At 40.8% G+C, this 24,281-nt stretch overlaps 1 protein-coding gene across 1 annotated transcript in view; it reads left to right on the top strand.

Annotated features, from left to right (window-relative positions):
* Positions 1–24,281, top strand: part of GABBR2 (gamma-aminobutyric acid type B receptor subunit 2) — a 645,054-nt gene that overhangs the window by 590,264 nt on the left and 30,509 nt on the right. Inside the window, exon 14 of the mRNA XM_083188433.1 lies at positions 21,362–21,472. Coding sequence (XP_083044559.1) covers positions 21,362–21,472 — 111 coding nt within the window. The remainder of the gene's footprint in view (positions 1–21,361; positions 21,473–24,281) is intronic.

Below are 24,281 nucleotides of genomic sequence, written 5' to 3'. Positions count from 1 at the left end.
TCCTACAGATCGTGCAACCATCGTATGATCATCTCACGATCTGCTCACGATCATAATCGTTCTGGTGTGTACCGTACATTAGTCAACAACTGGTGGATACTGCTAGGACCCATAGCCCAAAAAGAGCCCTTATATATCTTATATATGTCATTCTTCCTCCGAATTGAACAATTAATTCAGAGATGGAAAACATAAAGTAAATTATATGGTTTAAATGGATATTTTTTATAATACATATCCAGAATCAATGACAGTTATTAACTGGCTAACACATGGATCAATGTCATTCCCTGTCCTTTACAATGTTTTAATTAATGTTTGTGATATTTCTAACTTCATGATTGGGTAATGGCAAATTCAAGAAAAATTTGAAATTTAATTGATATTTTTCTTACAAGAAAATGTATATGAATAATAATTAGCAGAGAATATTATATGGATGATTGATCCAGGCAATAATTTGTCATTTTCAGGGTCATAAAGGTCAAAGTAGAGATGGATACATTTAGAATCACATAGAAACATAAAAACCTTTTTTAACCGTATTGTTACATCAAACCTATTTAATCCTTATTTCTTTGTAAAGATATCCTTAGGTCTATCCCAAACATATTTAAATTGCCGTATTGTATTAGCTTCTATCACATCTGTTGGGAGACTATTCAACATGTACTGTACACTACTCTTTCTGTGAAGTAATATTCCCTCAAATATCCCCTGAACCTCCCTCACTCCAGTCTCAGTGTAAGTCCTCGCGTTCTAATACTTCTCTTCCTTTGAAGAATGTTTCCATCCTGTACCTTGTTGAAATATTTGAAAGTTGCTATCAAGTCTCTCATTTTCCTTCTCTGCTATACAAACTTTACATATTAAGTCTTTTAGTATTTCTAAGTTGTATGATGTAGGTCATGAACCATTTTAGTTGCTTTTCTTTGTACAGCCTCTAATGTCCTTCTGCAGCTATGGTCCCAGAATTTAACAACGTTTTCTAGAGGAGGCCATACCAATGACCCATACAGTGGCATTACTACTTATTTTTTTCTGCTACTGATTTTTCTTCATGTGCAACCAAGCATTCTCATTGCTTTATTTCATTGCTTACCTGATTTAATTATCCTGAAATGTCTCCTGCAGTATATCCCTTTCCTCCTCAGTAGTTCCATTATCGTGCCATTAATACTATATTTAGCCTAACTGATAAATTTGTTAGACCTGAGAGACCCAAGTTTTTTTTTCTTTACAGTATTTTGTTTTACTACAAGTATTTAATAAATGTGCTGAAATGTTTGTACCAGATTACAATATCTAATATTCTGACCATGTGACTCCCAATGCTTGATAACTGAGTTGAATTTTGCTTGCAGACAGCTCTTAAAAGCAAGTGTTCTCCAAGTAATAGCAGCTATTAAATATGTTGAGGATTACCTGACAGATATTGCATAGGGAGATTACAGGAGGCGAATAATGGAATCGGGCCAATTATAATTTTCATTGTACAGTACATTATGACTGTAAAACAGTATAAACAGCAGTTGTGTACCGAAAGCATCAATGAGTGATTCATGAAGATTGTATTGCTACCATTTACTCTAAGGTTTCTATGGAAACTCCAGTTTCCAATATATTGGAATGTTCTTATGTTATATTCCTGCAATTATAATTTGCATCAAAGGACTCAAGCATCATAAATCCTTTTATTTACAAATTGATCAAATCAAATTCTATATCTAAGCTCTAGCTAAAGTATATTTGTCACATATGTAGTTACAAATGATGGGCAGTTGTATTAAAGTAAAAACACTGTAAAAGTGATGGACTGTTGTAAGTTTTTAGAGTTCCAGTAAATGGTTTCTACACAGTTTTCAGATCTCTGAGGACAGAAGAAGGAGGAGTCATTGGGGAAAATGTGATTCATATTTTATATGTAGACCCTTTTATCTCATGCAAATCTATTTGCAATCTATTACTGTGTCTATTGTGTTTTATATGTAGCTGAAGGGTTATTCAGATCTGATCACACGGCCGAATATTCACACAGCGGCCGATATAGATAGACTGCGCATTTGTACAGCCCATATTACACATGCATGAGGCCGTCACGTGATAATAGCCGCTACTTTTTTAATCGTTGACCGTTTGTGCAAGGTGATTGACAAGAGTCGGCATCTGGGGGTGGTAACTGGCTGTTTCATGGGAGTGTCAAGATACTGTAACTGGTAGGTGTGCCAAGAAGAATGCGGGGAGTGACAGGAAAATGCAGGTTTTCCCAAGTGATTTAGGGGAGGGTGTGTGACGTCAGTAACAAGCCAGATATGTCTGTTTTTATCGCAGCCGTTGACTACTCTGAGCCTGCGAAGGTTTTTGGAAAGCTTTTCTAGCCCATGATCTTTGCACTCATTGTGCTAATAAGCTATACAAATATCTTAACAACTAGCCCTCTAATGTTATGTCAGGTACCAATGGGTACCCAGGTCTGCATGCCTTAAAAAATGGCAGCCGGTTTCTGCCCAACACCTTCAATGGCTGTGAGCAGGAAATCAGTGCGATAAATAGGCCTCATAGCTGTTGCTTGTTTGTGGCTAATAAAACTGCCCCTGTATATTGTCTCATATCTGTTGAATTGTGTTGATGGCCTTTGACAGCTGTTATAATGCTATAAAGGTAACATTTTGTTACATGCATTATATAACAAGTATTGCTATTTATTTATTTATTTGTTTATTTTAATTTATTTTAGCACTCTAATTAATACAATATTAGCATATACTTTATACATTATTCTAATTCTTATTTAAAAGAATGATTTTTAATTCCTAAAGGCCATTTCATTCCTAAAAAACAAGCAGCCCTATTCTGCAGAATGTCTGCAGATTTCCAGCCATCTGCCCATTCATTCTGCCATTTAAGCCACATTAACTGCCAGCTGTAGTCTTACACATACAATCATCTTGAATTTTTCATATTGGCTGTTTAATATAAACACTAGAATATTAATTTACAGTACATATTTCTCTATTTCAATCATTCTTGTCATTTAATTGTGCTTAAAAGGCATTAATTTGTTTCTTTCATCAAAGCTTTGCTAAGAAACTGAATTCTTGAGTAAAATCCTTAAATATATTAAAATAAATCTCTTACTTAAAAAATATGTAAAATATGCTAGATCAGGGGGTTCCACACTCATGTATCTACTGTATAAAGGCCACAGAAAGATCTCTACATTAGCTTGAAGCCTATATTATATTGGAAGACAAGATTATTACAGGCAGCCTGAGTGAAAAACAAAACCCCCAATGGTCGTGATCTTCTTATTGAATTTGTCACAATTCCTCTCCTAACATGCCCCCTTGTTTATTGATTAACTGATTTTTTCCCATTTTCTCCATCTGTATACATACTGTACCTTCTAACTGTCCAAATTTTTGCTGGACAGTCCCATCCCACCCATGGCCTTTGGTGTCCTGTGGTGGTGGGATGGGGGAGGGGGGGGGGCAGTTAAGAGTCATCCTGTCAGTGCATTTAACATCTACTCAGAAAAACAGAGGTACTGGGGGTATGGCCAGCAGCTCACATAGAACTGGTCATGCCCCCACAGCAGCAGAATTGGGGGGTGTGGCCTTGCAGGAGCACCAGAATCATAGGTCATGCCTCTGGCTGTAAGGCTGCGCCACCAAATTTTGTTGATTGTGCCCTGTACTGTAACCATTGCCTTATGTTGTCTATTTCTTTCGATTTTTGGTGCTTTTTTTCTCCCCGCAAAATGCCTCTTTCTATATTCTATTTATTTAAATGATGCATTTTTGACAGGAACACCCCACCACCACCATCAGGGCCTGATTATTCAATAAGCTGATTAGGCTGCAGCATGGGGAGCTGGGTCCTGGGTGTGGGGGGGGGGGGTAGTTCTTGCACAATAGATTTTACTGAGATGTGAGCACAGGGACATCTAGGAGAGGAAAGCCTATGAGAGCCGTGAATGACTTCGCCACCGAAGCTGTGAATAATGAACCCGTTGCCAGTACTGCGGTGGGTGGCATTAAGAATTGAGCTGGGCCCAGAGCCTGATACAGAGTTATAGCTGAATACTGTATGAGAGAAAAAAATGATAGTAGGGAAAGGAGGGGGGGGGTGGCTGTAAGCCTTAAAGAGGCCCTGACCAACTACACCTATTTGCAGTGTTTTAGACATCAACATAACAAAATTCCGTTCCACATACTGTATTTTCCTGTGTAGCATTTTCTCAGCATATATTATTTTATTATTTCAGTAAAGTAATTTTAACCATGTCGGCAATATAACTTCCCAGATATATGACATCAGCCAAATCCAGTGTCTAAGATGTTAGGTGTCCATGATAATCTGAACTGAAGGTAAAATAATAACACCAGTGGTGTAATAAGCCGCATAGGTATGCCAGTGCCCTTATGACAGGCATGTCCAAACTGTGGCCCTCCTGCTGTTGTGAAACTACACATCCCAGCACAGTGGCAAACGCAGGATTTTCAGAAGGGGGTTTCCAGAGGGGCGGAGCAAAGCACGGAAATGGACACTTAGGTGACCCAGTATATGCCGGGTCAGTTAAAGTATTATAGATACACCAAATGTATATAAATAATAAAAACAAATATATATTTAACCCCTTCCCGACATTTGACGTACATTTACGTCATGGTTGGGATGTACTTCCCGACGCATGGCATAAATGTACGTCATGCATTTAAAGTGTCACCGCGTCTATAGACGCGGTGACAGAGGGGAGATGGCTGCTGTCCCTGACAGCAGACATCTTCCCTCATTGCCCAGGGGGGGCAGCGATGCCCCCCCCCATCGGCGATCGCTGCGATTGGCTGTTCAAATGTGAACAGCCAATTGCAGCGTTTTCTGTGTACCGGCGAATAACGGCGCTCGGTAACACAGGGATCGGTGGTGATTGGTGCTGTTAAGTACAGCACCAATCACCACCGGGTGTAAAGGGGTCACTGGTGGTCACCCCACCTCACCCCACCTGCCCCCAAGGCTGTGATTGGTCCGTCGGACCGACGGACCAATCACAGCCATTACAAATCAAATTCCTGTTGCCTTTGACTGATCAGCAGTTTTTTTTTATTTATTTTTTTGGAGGGTGCTGTGGGGTCTTTTTTTTTTTAAATTTTTACACCCACGGTGATTTTGTGGGTGTCCTGTGGCCGCTGAGCGCTGATCAGTGACGTACATCACTGATCAGCATTTTTGGCACAGGGTTGATCTAATTTTTTTTTTGGGATCAAATTCCTGTTGCCTTTGACTGATCAGCAGTTTTTTTTTATTTATTTTTTTTGGAGGGTGCTGTGGGGTCTTTTTTAAAAAAAAATTTTACACCCACGGTGATTTTGTGGGTGTCCTGTGGCCGCTGAGCGCTGATCAGTGACGGACGTTACTGACCAACATCTGTGCTCAATTTTTGGCGCAGGAGCTTTTTTTTTTTCTTTTAACCCCTTCAAGGTTGTACCGAAAGCTGCCTTGAAGCTGCTGCCCCTTAAGTGCACTTACACGTGTTAAAGCACTACATTCACACTACATACCCCCCGTGTTGAAATAAAGTTTGTACCCCCCCTACACTATACACGTGTTGAAACACTACACTTACACAAACACAAAAATAATAATAAAAATGTCCCAATCATCCCAAAGACTGTTTTTAGCGGAGGAGGCATATGCCCTTATTGCCTCTGACACTGACACAGCCAGTGATGTAAGCGATGAATTTGCATTCGTCTTAAGCTCCTCTTCCTCCTCTAGTGATGAGGGACCCCCTCAAAGACGCCCCCGTAGAGCAGCTGAGACACCCCCCCCAAATGATTGATCCCGTATGGACCCCACCACCAGACAATTTTGAGCCCCAGGTTCCTGAGTTTTTGGCCAACCCAGGAATCCAATTTGATACTACAGGCCTCAAAGAAATTGACTTTTTCAAAGTCTTTTTCTCTGATGATTTTATAAATTTAATGGTGGACCAAAGTAATTTATATGCCCAGCAGTTTATTGCCCAAAACCCCACGTCATCATTTGCTAGGTGGACCCCTGTAGATGCAGTAGAGATGATGACGTTTTGGGGTCTGGTGTTACATATGGGCATAGTTAAAAAGCCAGAAATTAGACAATATTGGAGTACAGATGTTCTGTACAGCACCCCACTTCATCGTATGGCCATGACCCGGACTCGTTTTGAAACGATCCTTAAATTTTTGCATTACAACGATAATGCACAGTGCCCACCCAGAGATGATCCCACCTTTGACCGGCTATTCAAAGTCAGGCCGGTCATTGATCATTTCAGCGCCAAATTTGCTGAGATGTACATCCCCCAAAAATTCATTTGTGTAGACGAGTCACTTATACATTTTAAAGGAAGGGTTAAATTCCGCCAGTACCTTCCCAATAAGAGGGCAAGGTATGGCATAAAAATGTATAAGCTGTGCGAAAGTACCTCAGGGTACACCCACAGGTTTAGGGTATATGAAGGGAAGGACACAAGAATTGAACCGCCAGAATGCCCCCCCTCCCTCGTAGGTGTTAGTGGAAAGATTGTCTGGGATTTAGTGCACCCCTTCCTGGATAAGGGTTATCACCTCTATGTGGATAACTTTTACACCAGCATCCCCCTGTTTAAGGCCCTTGGTTCAAAAGGTACAGCAGCTTGCGGTACTGTGCGCAAGAACCAAAGAGGCCTCCCAAAAACGCACGTTGCCCAATTACTGAGAAAGGGTGAAAGCAGGGCACAATCCACCGAAAATATGTTGTTGGTCAAATATAAGGACAAGAGGGATGTCCTTATACTGACAACAATTCACGGAGACAGTACCACCTCCGTCCCTGTACGAGGTACCAGTACCCACACCTCAAAACCTATTTGTATCCTAGATTACAATAAGTACATGGGCGGAGTGGATCTTTCAGATCAGGTACTGAAGCCGTACAGTGCCCTGCGGAAAACAAAAATATGGTATAAGAAGCTGGCCGTGTATATCATCCAGATGGCACTGTATAACGCTTACGTACTATTCCGTTCTACCAGCCAGACGGGACATTTATGCACTTTCAAGAGGAAGTCATAAAGGGCCTAATATTTGGGAACCAGCAGGCAGAGGGCCCCAGTACTTCTAGTACTGGCCCCAGTACTTCTAGTACTGGCCCCCGTATTGTATCAGGGCAGCATTTTCCTAACGAAATCCCCTCCACTGGAAAAAAGGGCAGGACACAAAAAAGGTGCAAAGTTTGCTATAAAAAGGGAATAAGAAAGCAAACTATTTTCCACTGTGAAACTTGCCCCGACAAACCCAGCCTATGTATGAAGGAGTGTTTTAAAATATACCACACATCTATGGATTATTAGGTTCATCATTTCACCGTGCTTCGGGGGTCTTGCTAATGCGACATAGCACCCACCATTCATTCCACCAGAATCTGTGCTGCAAAATCCAAATATCACTCCTTCCCTTCTGAGTCCTGCCATGCACCCAAATGGTATTTTTTGGTCACATATGAGGCATTGCCGTACTCGGGAGAAATTGCGGCACAGATTTTGGGGTGCTTTGTCTCCTTCATTCCTTGTGAAAATGAAAAATTTTGAGCCAGAACTGCATTTTTGTGTAAAAAAATGTAATTTTTCATTTTCACAGCCCAGTTGTACCAAAATTGGTAAAACCCCTGGGGGTTTGAAATGTACACTATACCCCTAGATGAATTCCCTGAGGGGTGTAGTTTGCAAAATGGGGTCACTTGTGGGGGGGTTCCACTGTATTGGTGCTTCGGGGGTCTTGCTAATGCGACATAGCACCCACCATTCATTCCACCAGAATCTGTGCTGCAAAATCCAAATATCACTCCTTCCCTTCTGAGTCCTGCCATGCACCCAAATGGTATTTTTTGGTCACATATGAGGCATTGCCGTACTCGGGAGAAATTGCGGCACAGATTTTGGGGTGCTTTGTCTCCTTCATTCCTTGTGAAAATGAAAAATTTTGAGCCAGAACTGCATTTTTGTGTAAAAAAATGTAATTTTTCATTTTCACAGCCCAGTTGTACCAAAATTGGTGAAACCCCTGGGGGTTTGAAATGTACACTATACCCCTAGATGAATTCCCTGAGGGGTGTAGTTTGCAAAATGGGGTCACTTGTGGGGGGGTTTTACTGTATTGGTGCTTCGGGGGTCTTGCTAATGCGACATTGCACCCACCATTCATTCCACCAGAATCTGTGCTGCAAAATCCAAATATCACTCCTTCCCTTCTGAGTCCTGCCATGCACCCAAATGGTATTTTTTGGTCACATATGAGGCATTGCCGTACTCGGGAGAAATTGCGGCACAGATTTTGGGGTGCTTTGTCTCCTTCATTCCTTGTGAAAATGAAAAATTTTGAGCCAGAACTGCATTTTTGTGTAAAAAAATGTAATTTTTCATTTTCACAGCCCAGTTGTACCAAAATTGGTAAAACCCCTGGGGGTTTGAAATGTACACTATACCCCTAGATGAATTCCCTGAGGGGTGTAGTTTGCAAAATGGGGTCACTTGTGGGGGGGTTCCACTGTATTGGTGCTTCGGGGGTCTTGCTAATGCGACATAGCACCCACCATTCATTCCACCAGAATCTGTGCTGCAAAATCCAAATATCACTCCTTCCCTTCTGAGTCCTGCCATGCACCCAAATGGTATTTTTTGGTCACATATGAGGCATTGCCGTACTCGGGAGAAATTGCGGCACAGATTTTGGGGTGCTTTGTCTCCTTCATTCCTTGTGAAAATGAAAAATTTTGAGCCAGAACTGCATTTTTGTGTAAAAAAATGTAATTTTTCATTTTCACAGCCCAGTTGTACCAAAATTGGTGAAACCCCTGGGGGTTTGAAATGTACACTATACCCCTAGATGAATTCCCTGAGGGGTGTAGTTTGCAAAATGGGGTCACTTGTGGGGGGGTTTTACTGTATTGGTGCTTCGGGGGTCTTGCTAATGCGACATTGCACCCACCATTCATTCCACCAGAATCTGTGCTGCAAAATCCAAATATCACTCCTTCCCTTCTGAGTCCTGCCATGCACCCAAATGGTATTTTTTGGTCACATATGAGGCATTGCCGTACTCGGGAGAAATTGCGGCACAGATTTTGGGGTGCTTTGTCTCCTTCATTCCTTGTGAAAATGAAAAATTTTGAGCCAGAACTGCATTTTTGTGTAAAAAAATGTAATTTTTCATTTTCACAGCCCAGTTGTACCAAAATTGGTAAAACCCCTGGGGGTTTGAAATGTACACTATACCCCTAGATGAATTCCCTGAGGGGTGTAGTTTGCAAAATGGGGTCACTTGTGGGGGGGTTCCACTGTATTGGTGCTTCGGGGGTCTTGCTAATGCGACATAGCACCCACCATTCATTCCACCAGAATCTGTGCTGCAAAATCCAAATATCACTCCTTCCCTTCTGAGTCCTGCCATGCACCCAAATGGTATTTTTTGGTCACATATGAGGCATTGCCGTACTCGGGAGAAATTGCGGCACAGATTTTGGGGTGCTTTGTCTCCTTCATTCCTTGTGAAAATGAAAAATTTTGAGCCAGAACTGCATTTTTGTGTAAAAAAATGTAATTTTTCATTTTCACAGCCCAGTTGTACCAAAATTGGTGAAACCCCTGGGGGTTTGAAATGTACACTATACCCCTAGATGAATTCCCTGAGGGGTGTAGTTTGCAAAATGGGGTCACTTGTGGGGGGGTTTTACTGTATTGGTGCTTCGGGGGTCTTGCTAATGCGACATTGCACCCACCATTCATTCCACCAGAATCTGTGCTGCAAAATCCAAATATCACTCCTTCCCTTCTGAGTCCTGCCATGCACCCAAATGGTATTTTTTGGTCACATATGAGGCATTGCCGTACTCGGGAGAAATTGCGGCACAGATTTTGGGGTGCTTTGTCTCCTTCATTCCTTGTGAAAATGAAAAATTTTGAGCCAGAACTGCATTTTTGTGTAAAAAAATGTAATTTTTCATTTTCACAGCCCAGTTGTACCAAAATTGGTAAAACCCCTGGGGGTTTGAAATGTACACTATACCCCTAGATGAATTCCCTGAGGGGTGTAGTTTGCAAAATGGGGTCACTTGTGGGGGGGTTCCACTGTATTGGTGCTTCGGGGGTCTTGCTAATGCGACATAGCACCCACCATTCATTCCACCAGAATCTGTGCTGCAAAATCCAAATATCACTCCTTCCCTTCTGAGTCCTGCCATGCACCCAAATGGTATTTTTTGGTCACATATGAGGCATTGCCGTACTCGGGAGAAATTGCGGCACAGATTTTGGGGTGCTTTGTCTCCTTCATTCCTTGTGAAAATGAAAAATTTTGAGCCAGAACTGCATTTTTGTGTAAAAAAATGTAATTTTTCATTTTCACAGCCCAGTTGTACCAAAATTGGTGAAACCCCTGGGGGTTTGAAATGTACACTATACCCCTAGATGAATTCCCTGAGGGGTGTAGTTTGCAAAATGGGGTCACTTGTGGGGGGGTTTTACTGTATTGGTGCTTCGGGGGTCTTGCTAATGCGACATTGCACCCACCATTCATTCCACCAGAATCTGTGCTGCAAAATCCAAATATCACTCCTTCCCTTCTGAGTCCTGCCATGCACCCAAATGGTATTTTTTGGTCACATATGAGGCATTGCCGTACTCGGGAGAAATTGCGGCACAGATTTTGGGGTGCTTTGTCTCCTTCATTCCTTGTGAAAATGAAAAATTTTGAGCCAGAACTGCATTTTTGTGTAAAAAAATGTAATTTTTCATTTTCACAGCCCAGTTGTACCAAAATTGGTGAAACCCCTGGGGGTTTGAAATGTACACTATACCCCTAGATGAATTCCCTGAGGGGTGTAGTTTGCAAAATTGGGTCACTTGTGGGGGGGTTCCACTGTATTGGTGCTTCGGGGGTCTTGCTAATGCGACATAGCACCCACCATTCATTCCACCAGAATCTGTGCTGCAAAATCCAAATATCACTCCTTCCCTTCTGAGTCCTGCCATGCACCCAAATGGTATTTTCTGGTCACATATGAGGCATTGCCGTACTCGGGAGAAATTGCGGCACAGATTTTGGGGTGCTTTGTCTCCTTCATTCCTTGTGAAAATGAAAAATTTTGAGCCAGAACTGCATTTTTGTGTAAAAAAATGTAATTTTTCATTTTCACAGCCCAGTTGTACCAAAATTGGTGAAACCCCTGGGGGTTTGAAATGTACACTATACCCCTAGATGAATTCCCTGAGGGGTGTAGTTTGCAAAATGGGGTCACTTGTGGGGGAGGTTCCTAACTTTTAGCATCTTATGGTGCCTAGAAACCTACATGGTGCCTAAAAAATAATCTCATAAAAAGGAGGCTCCAAAATCAAGTAGGTGCTCCTTCTATTATGAAGCCCGTGGTTTGGTCAACGTGCACACTAGGGCCACATATAGGATATTTATGAAAACAAAAGAATTGGGGGAATCAATTTTTAGTCACATTTCTCTAGTAAAATCTACTGTGTTCCTTAGAAAAATGTATTAAAATTGAAAATCTGCTAAAAAAAAAAGGAAATTTTGAAATTTCACCTACACTTTGTTTTAATTCCTGTGAAACACCTAAAGGGTTAACAAACTTCCAAAATGCTGTTTTGAATACTGTGAGGGGTGCAGTTTTTGAAATGGCATCATTTATGGGGGTGTCTCACATACAAGTCCCTCAAAGTCACATCAGAACTGAACTGGTCCCTAAAAAAATCAGTGTTTGAAATTTTCTTGAAAATTTGAGAATTTGCTATTCATATTTTAAGCCTCCTAGTGTCCAAAAAAATTAAAAGGAGGTTGAAATAATGATGGCAACATAAAGTAGACATATGGTCTTTGTTATTTATTAACTATTTTGAGTGGTATGATTAATTTTCTCACAAGCAGAAAATTTAACATTTTGCAAATTGCTAAATTTTCAATTTTTTTACGACATTTTGGTATTTTTCACAAATAAACACAGACTGTATCGACCAAAATTTACCACTAACTTAAAGCACAATGTGTCACGAGAAAACAATCTCAAAATCACTGGGATAAGTAAAAGCAATAAAAAGTTATCCCCACATAAAGTGATACATGTCAGATTTGAAAAAAGGGCTCTGTCAGGAAGGCAAAAACAGGCTGCGGCGGTAAGGGGATATATATATATATATATACACATACATACATATATATATATATATAAATATATATATATACATATACATACATACAGGGGCATCAACAGCAGTGTAGGCCCCTGGGCATAGCAATGTATTGGGGCCCCTACTGATCCTCCAGCGGTAGGGGTGGGGGAAACTTTGATGTCCCACAGGTGGTAGGGGGTATTATATCAACTGCTCAGCATGTAGGGCCTGGATCAGTAATTTCCACTAATTACCCCTTTACTGCACAGATCGTGGGAGATGAGGTGGGAGAAGGGGGCATTGGGCTGAATGAAAGGGCCCTGATACATAACTTCCAGGGTGGTAGAGGATGTTTAATACGCAGAGGAGGGGTGTATAGTGGAGTGGGCTTATTATTCATAATTGTCTGGTGGGAGGACAGCTTGCTTGACTGCAGATATCTCCAGTTCCCGGAATTAGATTTCTTAGATTGTAATGGTATTAAAAACTAGAGAATCCCACCTACCAAATGGTATTGGGGACTAGGGTATCAGAGTTCAGGAGGCAGAGCAATCTGCCAACGAGTAGCCAGGTGTGTGGAGCTGGAGCAGTAACCAGCTGCTGGAAGTGTGATATCTCTGGTTCTGGAAACAGTAGAGACAAGCTACTAGAGTCCTTCAAAGGGGGAGAGTCTCAGCTTTTGGAATATACCCTCAGAAAAACTCTAAGTCAGACAGAACCCGAAATATCTGACTGAGAAGAGCAATTAACAGGCTTGGATGGGGACCACTGCTTTGAAGTTATATATCTCCGGTTACCAAGGGCCGATTTTTAAAATTCTTGTACCCATGGAAAGAGGGGACCCTCAGCTTTCAGCCTAGGGCCCTTAGACTTCTGGGGGGGTTTCTTGGTACTCGGAAACCCCCCCTGCGTGCGCTACTGCAGCATGCCTTGCCATAGTTTCAGCATTCCCTAATAGAAAAACTGTGGCAAGGCATGATGGAACTTGTAGTTTCACAACAGCTGGAGGGCCATAGTTTGGACATGCCTGCCTTATGACATCTATGGCATTTGTTTAAGGTCATTTTTTTAAAATGAATTTTTTAAACAAAATGTAGTAGGGAGGACATCTGTCAGACCAGAGCTTAATTCATAGTAGATAAGGTTTATCAGGGTCATCCAACTTTTGCTGTTCCTCTCCTGATCATCTCCTTTATCCCATCCACTGTTACTTCTCTACAAGGATATCCCTGACAACTGTTTGACATCTCGTACTGTACTGTACCGTCTACTGAAATCATGTGGTTGCTGTTGAAAGCAGCCCTCTGTGCTGTCTCCTATGTTCCATACATGCCAGACACTTGAGTGTGCAGAGAGGTGCGACAACCTGATGTGCTACAACATGTGCAGACTGTAGACTTTTAACAACTTTTAAAATGCAGCCCCATACACACTTGGCGATCCCCACTGACAGCGATACTGGCGGCAGCAGGGACCCGTTGGGGTGCTAGCATCGGAAAGTGCATACACACTTGCCGATGCCAGGGGGAAGGGTGCAACGGGGAGGTGGCCACGGTGGGAGTGATGGCTGTGCTGCAGCATGATCATTGTTACCAAGGTCCTCCCTCATCTGAATATGCAGGATGAGGGAGTAGGTCATTAATGATATACAGTGTACACACTAGGTGGTATAGTAAACAATATTGCTCAGACTGGCCCTTCTGAGCTATATCTTTTACTATATCACCCAGTGTGTATGGGGCTAAAGTTGTTTCCTTCTCATTTGTACGTTTTCTCAAACTGTTTCTTCTCTGTATCATATTTGTATACTCCACATATGCATATAAATCCGAATGAGGCCATTCAGTGACTGTACCTAGCATCAAATACAGCAGGTGCCCTAGCTTAAGTGGATGATTTTCCAGAAATGATAAAAGCACTTTATTATTGGGATATTTCATTGTCAATGTTATTTCACAATTTATTGGAGTTGTGAATATGTGGGAAATGGAATTCTACAAAAATAAATGTATGTAGATGAATGAATACAAGTTGCATCTCCAGATGGCATCTGACATCATAGACATTATGTCTGTATAGCCATCATGTGCTAACAAGCCAAGATCAGTTTCCTCTATTGCGAAGCAATGACTATGCTCTACATTGGATTCCTTTACTAACAGTAAACTTATTGACATGTTTTTTATATATACAGTATACTTGACAGCTCATTCTATATTCAACACTACACTACAACACATGTAAATTGTGAGTTTTATCTTCTTGCCTAAAGATACTATACAAATATTAGTAGAGGTTATTAGTGGCGGCTCTTACCGTTGTGGAGATGGGGGGCTGCCGCAATGCATGTGCAGTAACTTCATACATACTGTGCATGTGCTGGCCCAAACCTCCATGGGCTGCCTTTGCAGCAGTCCCCGGAGGCTTAATCAGGTTCCTGGGTCCGGCGCATGTGCAGTATGGTCTGTGGTACTGCGCATGTTCAGAACCTTTTTTGGGGGCTGCTGCACAATTGTGCAGAGAGGCATCCCGGAGGGAGGGAACACCTCCCAATAGGACTGCCTTGAGTGACTGGCAGGTCGGACTTCAAATGGGAAGTCACTGCCAGTCACATTGAAGCCAGAGCAGTCTCACAGATGGCATCTGGCTTCACTTTAGGCAGAGACAGTGGCGGATTTTACCTGGGGGGGGGGGGGGGCTGCAGCTCTGCAGCCCATAGGTAAAAACCGCCACTCTATGGAACCTACTTTTATAGCACTCTTTTTTTCTACTTTATATCTGGCTTTTCCTATGAGATGGTAATAGGAGTTTTTTAATGTTTGCCTTGCTATAACTGTTCCGCTAGAGAATATAACATAACTACTTCACAACACATTACAATGTAACCCATTGTAGTGCATTAGTAACCCCACTGGTATACTCATCCATAGTCAGTAAAATTAAAGCTGTAATCCAGACTGCAGCAATGCTGCTAATTAGTCTTATATGCTGTGCACACTGTATGCTTTTATCACCATCATTATTCCTAATGGGAGCATTGCAGCAAGGTGTTGGATATGTATTGCCTAAACTTTAAGCAGTTTTTGTGACAAAAAAAAAATCTTTTACTTTGTGAGACACTTTCAATCAAATTTTACTCTGGGCTTTAAGACGTATCATGTAAATAAAAAATAGCTGATTTACTGATGATAGTTTGTACATTTTCTGTTGCATTGTTTGTATTTCTTAGCTGATTTTAGTCTTGCTGCTATTAGCATATGGTGCAGTGGGAAGACCTAACAAAATGTCTTTGCCTATTTTACTATTGTTTGTTTTTATTTTTCATTTGGTCCCAGCCAGGTAAGGTTATGTAGATGCAATTCATATAAGTAAATATAATACTCGCTGGCCTCGCACGGTGAGGATTTCCTTAAAACATTGAATATGGCAAGGGGGTTTGACGGCAAGGACAATTATTTTTTTTACAATGATCCCCGCTTTAAAAACCCCCTCGCTGTCGCCATTCAATACCGCCCATAGCCTTGCCTGGCATGACTATTTTCTTTTCGATTACCAGTGATGTCAACTGCCCACCCCCAGCAGCCACGTCACTGCCTAATTTCCATGGGAATGGCCAGCATCCCCTCACTACAGCCCACTGACACCCAGTGTATGCACATGCACAGAAATGCACATTAGCAAAACATCAGTCACCCGTGCAAACGCGAGGGGAACCCAATAAATTAGAATTACCTCCTTAGCATCTTGAACTAATGTCAGAAGAACAATTTATTTCAAAACATTAGAGACGGGAGAGAAAACATCTCCTTAAAATCATTGAATACTTTATGCTTTCTTCACTACCATGAATTTGAAATCATATTGGGTGAGATGCGCCAAACAAAAAATGCCGTAAAAACCCAGTGTTCAGGGTTTTTACCGCATTTTCAAATGCAGCAAAGCCCCACCGCCGGGGCTTCACTGCAAGGGGTTAGGCCAGTTCTAGATGGCGTAACCCCATGGAAGCCTATGGGCTTCCTTTTGCGTCCCCTGCCACCCCACGCGCCCCCCACCGATCCGCACTGCCCTCCCTAACCTGTTTCCGGTCAGCCTCCTGCTGTGCTGCCCGGACCAGTGACCTCTTCCTCCCTGCACCGCTTCTGGGTGCAGGGAGGAGGAAGCGAAGCCCTAACAGACGGGTAAGGGTTCAGGGAGGGGGGACCCGCTGCACATTGCCAGCCATCGCTTTTGTGTTAATAATCACATATGTTACATATGCAATTATTACCAATGCGAATGCCGGCGATGTGTTGCTGGGGTTATTAGAGAATCCCACCCATTTTCACATCAGCTTCTGAGATATAATTGTAAAAACAATCTAAAAATATACTGGCAAGCTAATTGACTGCCAACAAATTAACCCTAGAATGTCTGTGTGTGTGTGTACATGTGGTAGGGAATATAGATTGTAAGCTCCATTGGGGCAGGGACTGATGAGAATGTTCAACTATACTCTGTAAAGCGCTGCAGAATATGTATGCGCTATATAAGAAACTCTTAATAAATAAATAAATTTTACAGTTCAGACCCTGTGCTGTTAACATGAATGATAAAACACCATTATTGTCATGTGACCCACATTCCCAACAGCCCTTCAGCTATGTAGAACTCAACCTATTCCTTTGGCGAAGAGGAGGTTAATAAATGTGAGTGAACAGCTCCTCTTTCATAACTACAACCCCCATACTAAACTGTTCTCTCCCCAACCAACCTACATGTTATGTCCCATAAACATTATTAATAAAATGCTGCAATGTCCCGATCCCCCGACTTTAATAGTTTGTTATATATTTTTAAATGTTTCATTTGCCCAGTTTCCCAATAGATCATTGATCATTGCTAAATGCAATCAGCAGATCGTCATGGCAGCGGAATGGGAAAACGTGCAGCCTGATGTATGAGGGCCGTTACTTGTTATGGGAAAAAACAACCTATTATCCCAGTAAAAAATATTTTCTAACATTGGCTTAATGGATCATCAAAAATTTCCTTAAAACATTTCCTTCTCAATATCTCTCAAAAACATGCAGCATATTCATGTCGCTCAGTTACATTATTCAAAAAATGATGTTAGCTTTCTCACATGTTAGAAACTTTCCAAAATTGTATTATACATTCTACTGTACACTGTATTTTCAATGTCTCTCATTTTATTTCTCTGTTTTGGGATTGAAGTTTATATAATATTTACTATCTACTGCCTTGGTACAGCCCAGGTCTTGGAAAAGTCTGCTTTGCCTAATCTTCTAAACCAGCTATCTTGATGTGAATGCAATATCTACAGAGCTATGGCTCAGTTGTCCTTATTATCCCCCACAGAGTATTTAAGCGGTGCTTCTGAACAGTCTTCATATCAAGTAGGCTCATTAACTCTCTTTGTAAATTCATCACAGTCTCCATGGCCTCCCCAAGAATTAATTCATCATTGGTCTCTGCAGGTGTACACAGCATCTGCAGGCATGTGAATCCCTAATTATATAATAATGTTTATGGTCGTCTGTACAAATGACAATTGCTCCAGATTTTATGCCTGGAACATTTACTTCTAAACCACTGACATTAGGAGTGGGCTCATAATAATATTATTATACTCCAAAATAAAAAGTATGAAAAATAACATAGTAACCTAACCATAAATGCATAACAGTTTTAGGACCAGTTGACCTACTTCACTTACGTGTATTTTTTTATTGGTAAAGATGGATCTAAAAAAAATAAATACATGAGTCATTTAGAAAGCAATTACAGCAGTAGTGTTGCAATGTAAAAACCAAGCACCAGTTCCTCTAGGCTGATTAATTGACAGTGAAGAAGATCGAAATTGATGTAGGATGGTTTAATGTTTTCCTGAATGGTTTGTTTTTCTTTGCATAAATGGTAATACCCATTGTTTCTATAGAGAGACACCAGCTGTTTACCTGTGCCTTACTATAATCCAATGATACCTTATTTAGCTCTGAGCTCATCCCCTATTGAAATTGAATAGGTGCCTTTGAGATTACTAGTCTGTTTAATAAGACATTTTGTGACAGCTGAGGTTTGGATACAAGTGAAAAAAAGGTGGGGAGGTTTCTTGAAGCCACACTGTAATTTTAAACATAATAAGTTGTGCTACCATCCTGAGATTTGTAGTGCCATGCAGAAACAAAGCTGCATACTCTAAGCACTAACAATACGGATATTCAAAACAACAGTATTTCTATAAACTATCCAATTAACATACAATTCCTTTAAACCGGGACACTCATGAATTACACCGTTTCTGTGATTAACTGCCTTCGAGCCTAAATATCAGCTCAATTTAAGTAGCTAGGTAATCTGTGTAATTTATGAAAATCTCAGTTGAAAGGTTTACTATGGTAAGCCTAAGTGAGGTTCTCATCATATGTTTGGGCAAATATGGAAGCCCACCTCCCATGTCAATGTGAACCCCATCAAATGGGTACCTAACAGCCCTATTTCTAACACATTATATTAATATATGGACGGGCCCATCAGAAAATGTATGGTAGCGCAGGGCTTCCTGTGGCGGAGGGGGGGTGCGAATATATGCAGCCTAGCAAGCTTGTCTGAATCGGACCCTTAGTCCTTCATCTAGAGATCGCAGTAAGGAATCAGCAACTGCTTCAATAAACTTGGGCTCGGGTCATGTAGGACTTTGGAAGTGCTGAAAGGAGATATCAATTTTCATTGCAACTAGTGACTGACAGTTGAGCAACCTTTGTTTCTAGAAATAAAATGTACAGTTGGTGAAAGCATATAAAGGTTGCATGTATTTCATGGTAACTTGAAGAGTGCATTCTCAACTTGTGGCTTTTATCATATTCAATCAGGACATGGCCTTAGTATGAGCTTTAGCTGTCCATTGTTGGACAGGGAATGTAATATACTGTAGCACCTTTCTTTTGCTTTCAATATTAAGGTAATTAAGCATCTTCAAACACTTGAATATGGGTACAGAAAAAGTGAGGGTGGGAGGTCACAAGGGGTGACAGCACTTCAATGCATAACGCAAATACTTTTTAACAAATTTACCGACTTTGTGTGTCGGGAAGTGGCAACCAGTTTGATGTAAGTAGGGGTGGAACATAGGCATATGTGGGTAGTGCAGGGTTGTGGAGGCGCAATCATGTAATCATGTCCCCGCCCCCAATATACAATGCCATGGTTACCAGCTTTATAAAGCAGGCGGTGAGGGGGCGGGGGCAGCAGCAAAGACGATGAGTGACAACACAGAAAAGGTTTTTCATGTTTCTTTGGTGACAATTTGAACATTAGATGACATGGACCTCTAATGAGTCTACCAAATACCCTCGCTTTACTTCTTAGGTTTTTAAAAAAAAGACAAGGTTTTTAAAAAAAAGACAAAAAACTTGTGTGACCTTTTCATATGTTAAACATTACATGTTGGCATTGTCCTTGTTTTCATTGTGTTGTTTGTGTCTTTGGACCATAAGGTGTTGACGTATTGACTGCCACCTATCACCCTGATCTGCTTTTACTTACATGATTTACAGATACAAGTTACAATTTTATTTATTTTATTTATTTATTAAGTTTTTTATATAGCGCAGCATATATTCCGTTGCGCTTTAATGTTGATGATTATGGTCCAACTTGTTGGGCCAGCTTTGAGTAACCAACCTTACAATCTTTTCCAGGGCAGTGAAGAATATAGACTGTTGTATAGAACTGGCTTTTAAACATTAAGAAAACAATTATTTTACCATATAATCAAAGCAGGTTTTATAATTCTCTATTATAAATTAATTAGAGATGTATATGGTTAGAGCCATTAGTAGCTTGAGTACAATGTCAGATTGTCTCTCTCATATAAGGAGGAATTTAACAAAGGATGCAGAGAGATAAAGTGGAGAGAAATAGGGCACTAACCAATCAGCTGCTGACTGTAATTTTCCAAGCATAGACTGTACAATGAGGGTTAGAAGCGGATTGGTTAGTGCTTGGTATCTATACTCTTTCCATGCTTTGTTAAATGCCACCCTGTATGAGGGTTGCTCACTGTACACTATATTGCAACTGACAACAAGCTACAATCATTTTGAAAAATGTAAATTTAATTTGCATCTGGGAATAAGACATTACTGATGTAAGATCTATTTGGGAGGATTACATATGGATTTTTTTTATCTTTGTGTTCGTGTTTTTCAAGAAAATGTAAGATATAACTACAAATCATAAACTGTATTACAGTATTTTATAATTACTAACATAAAAGAAACACCCACTTCAAGAGAGATCATACAGTTAAATGTTTATAATGTAGAGCTGATAAAAATAATTTACTAGCTCTACAATTACAAACCATGATAGCCGACTGTTCAAAGCTTCCCTGGAATATCCAGGGCTTTTGACAACCTGATTATCTTTTTAATAATAATTTATTTATCTTCCAAGCCACTATTACTTTTTATTTAAATGATTGTATACAAAACTGATCATTTGCATAACCCCAAACTGTTAAAGCCCCTTGTGAGCTACATAATTGGACACTTATTAATGGCTAATCATTACTTCACACCAAATATGTAATTGCAAATGATTTCTAACATTGATACTATGACTGGTATGAACAGATACTGTAGAACAACCTCTCAGTTTTCTGATTTTGCATAAAACGATAACCATGGTGACTATGAAAATATCAGCTTCCTAAGTAAAAGTAAGTTCCAAGAACAGTGAAAGTTGTATTATCATTTTAAGCATTATTGTTCCATATTTGTGTAAATATCTTATCTGGCAGTGATAACATGACAAACATCATGAGTTACTGCCAAGAAAAGTATTATACATAGATGAGTCAATAATGAAACAGGTCTCCCAGTTAGTATGCTGTAGAGTGCAGCTGAACATACAGAATGAATTGCAAAAAATAACTTACTGATTTGAAATCCATTGTTAGATCTAGTCATTTATATTTAAAATATTATGGAAAAGTCTAAGATAGTAGGCATAGACAGTGGCTAATAATGGTGGAACTACCAGTATTTATCATATAAAGAAATGTTTATGATGAGGATATTGATGATATAGAAAGCAGTATACTACAGCAATCTTTGGATAGTTCTCTCTATTTGAATCTCTGCATGTTCTTGCTTTACCTTTCAGCCTGATCCAGCAGGGAGAGACATTGCCATTCTTCCATTTCTAGAGCACTGTGAGAACACTCACATGACAATCTGGCTTGGAATTGTTTATGCCTACAAAGGGCTTCTCATGGTAAGTGACACTTAAGTATATTGTACAGTTGGCAAAAATCCATGCTCGAATGAAACATTTATTCTTTGATTATATTGAAGCATACACAGATATTACTATAGAGGCAATTTGGAATGCATATATAGATATATGTGGCTATACATGTGTCCAGTATTCTCATACCCTCCAACATGACCCATTCCTTTAGATACCATATGCTCTGTTCCTGGACTTCCCTGCCAGTGGCAGTTGCAGAGTTAGGGCTGCAGCACAGTCCAATATTCAAAAAGGGGAGCCACACCTAATGCCACTCCAAACATCGCTGTCTTGGACTCACTGGACACCCCCCCCCCCCCTTTGAATTTTGGACTGTGCTGGAGTCCAACCTCTTCAACTGCAACTGGCAGGGAAGTCCAGGAACAGAGCATGTTGTACCTAATGGAATGGGTCATGTTGGAGGGTATGTATTCTGTTCAACATACTGTCAGGAGCCATGTTGTATGGTTCAGTCCTGTCATGTCTATTCCTTGTTGTTTTCAGTCTGTGATGGTTTTTGACTCTGGTGGGCTCTGGTGGTGAGTCTGTGCATTTTCAGCTCAACATTCTGTGAGCTTAATTTATGCACAAGTCTAAGAGATAAGGATCTCATTATCAGCTTGGGAGCTGTCTGGATCTCTCCCAGGTGAACATTCACTTGAGCTCTTCATATGGCATTCTCTCCAGCACTGCCCTGCCAGTGATAGTTTCTAGTTCCTGGTTCCTAGTTTCTAGTTCCTGTTTCCGGTTTCCTGCTGGCCCTCTGTCAGGTTACTGCTCTATTATGATCTCACCAGCCATCTGCTGGTCTCTTGTCTGATTCTCTCAGCTCTGACTAAGTGCAGCTTTTCCTGGCCCTGTGTTGGTTCAGCTTGCTTCTATTTTGTTACAGTATCCAGTCCGTCTGCTCTAGTCTGTCCCAGCCAGCTCTTTACCATTCTGAGCTGCTGGATGTCCCTTGATATTGCTGTGCCTGTTATAGGTCACGTAAGAGCTCCAGTGGAGCCATGTTCTCTTTCTTTATCCCCGTTTGCTGGCAAGCTGCCAATTTCTTATGTTGGTTTTTCATTAATTTGTTCCACCTTTGTTCAATCCTCCCTGGAGTGGCGAGGCGCATTATACTCCTTGGTTTGGTCGTTTTGGGGTACTGGATTATTTGTGCTATTATTTATGATTTTGGTTAGCTGTGTTACCTGCATAGGTATCGCTGGAGGTACCCCAGTTCTCCTGTTAGAGGTATCCGCGACTAGGTTGCATTCCCCATCATTGGCCTGGTGCCGTTAGGCAGGTTGTTTCCCCAGGCAGGCCCAGCAGTTAGATTTCCTTTTGACTGTACCCTTAGATGATCGCTGATTCCTTGTCTCTCCATAACAACTGGTTGCATCGGAGCTGTAGCGGGCCTAACTCGCTACTTCAAACATGGAGACTACAGGCAAAGCCAAGCATTTGCAGGAATCAGCCATCTCTCTTTTGGGGTCAACAGAGTCAGCGTAGGATTCACTGTGGCCGTTCTAAACAGCGGTCCTGGCTGTGGGCTCACACCCAAAACGTAACACATACTGTATTTCTATTGGGAGCAAGCATCCTAAAACTGCAGCCAAAGCAAAGAATAGCCAAAGCTTTTTGACCACTTTTGTATTGGCCCATTGGGTCACATTTTTTTCTTTTCATTATTTTGATTAGTTTTCTTTTAATTAGTTTCACGTCTGTTGGGCAATCTTAGGAGGCAGAATGGAGACAAAGGAGAATTGTATCTATCATCTATAGAGCAAAGAATCAGTGCTTGTCCGGGGTATTCCCATTTGGATTAAACCAAAGCTAATAACTCTATAATGCATCTGGTATGTCTCAAAATGGGAATGAAACAAATGCACCTAAAGCAAGGGACCTAGAGAACCTTAAACCTGCAGAGCAGAATGTGGTTCTACATGCTGCAAATTAAATTTATTTCCCTTGTTTTATACAGTATTAACACAAACAATATTTCAGAATTAAGCTTGCATTTAAATTATAATCTTTATAGAGAATAATAGTAAATCTAGAATATCCATGCATTTAGGAATTTGGATAATAGTATACCAGTGATTAAGCCTAAAACCTATTATGTATGATACATCCAACATAATACAAATATACTGTGCTACAAACAATTAATAGAAGACTATTCTGCCCAATTTACTATTATCTTATCACATGATCATTTGTTATGACAGACAATCTCTTTGCAAAGTGCTGTTTTTTCAGTGTCAGACATTAATGCAATAATAACAACTTCTGACCTTTTCCTGGACATGTTTTTAGATACAGTACTAGCTAAAATTTGTCTGTCCTTAACATCCTCACAGGAAGAGGGTGAAGATGAAAAGTAGGCATCCCCAATCTATTCAAACTATGGGGGAAGATAATCTGTTTTTCCTCATGGCTGCCACAAGGTGGCACCTCACAGATCAATCCAATTGTTGCACCATATGGACAGCCTCCTGAGGTGGCACCTGGGATGCCCAATGAAAGTTTTGTCGCTCAAAGCAAAAGTTTATATAGGTTTAGCCCTGTGCATGGCTAAATCTGGCACTAATGAGCATGAACAGGTGATACTCACGTCTAATGGGTGGAGACAATTGAATTATACTCCCCCATGATATAATGGAGGTGCATTCTCACTACAATGCATTGGTGTTAGCCATCTAGGTGTACTCATACCTGTCCATGTACTCCCTATAATGCCCATCAGTCAGCAGCATTTAAACAAAGTGCGGAGTGTACTTTCATTCATAAACTAAAATAAGGCATGACA

The sequence above is a fragment of the Crinia signifera genome, chromosome 5, assembly GCF_055691185.1.
Source record: "Crinia signifera chromosome 5, ASM5569118v1, whole genome shotgun sequence".
Classification (NCBI taxonomy): domain Eukaryota; kingdom Metazoa; phylum Chordata; class Amphibia; order Anura; family Myobatrachidae; genus Crinia; species Crinia signifera.
This window is presented reverse-complemented; position numbering and strand designations above follow the sequence as displayed.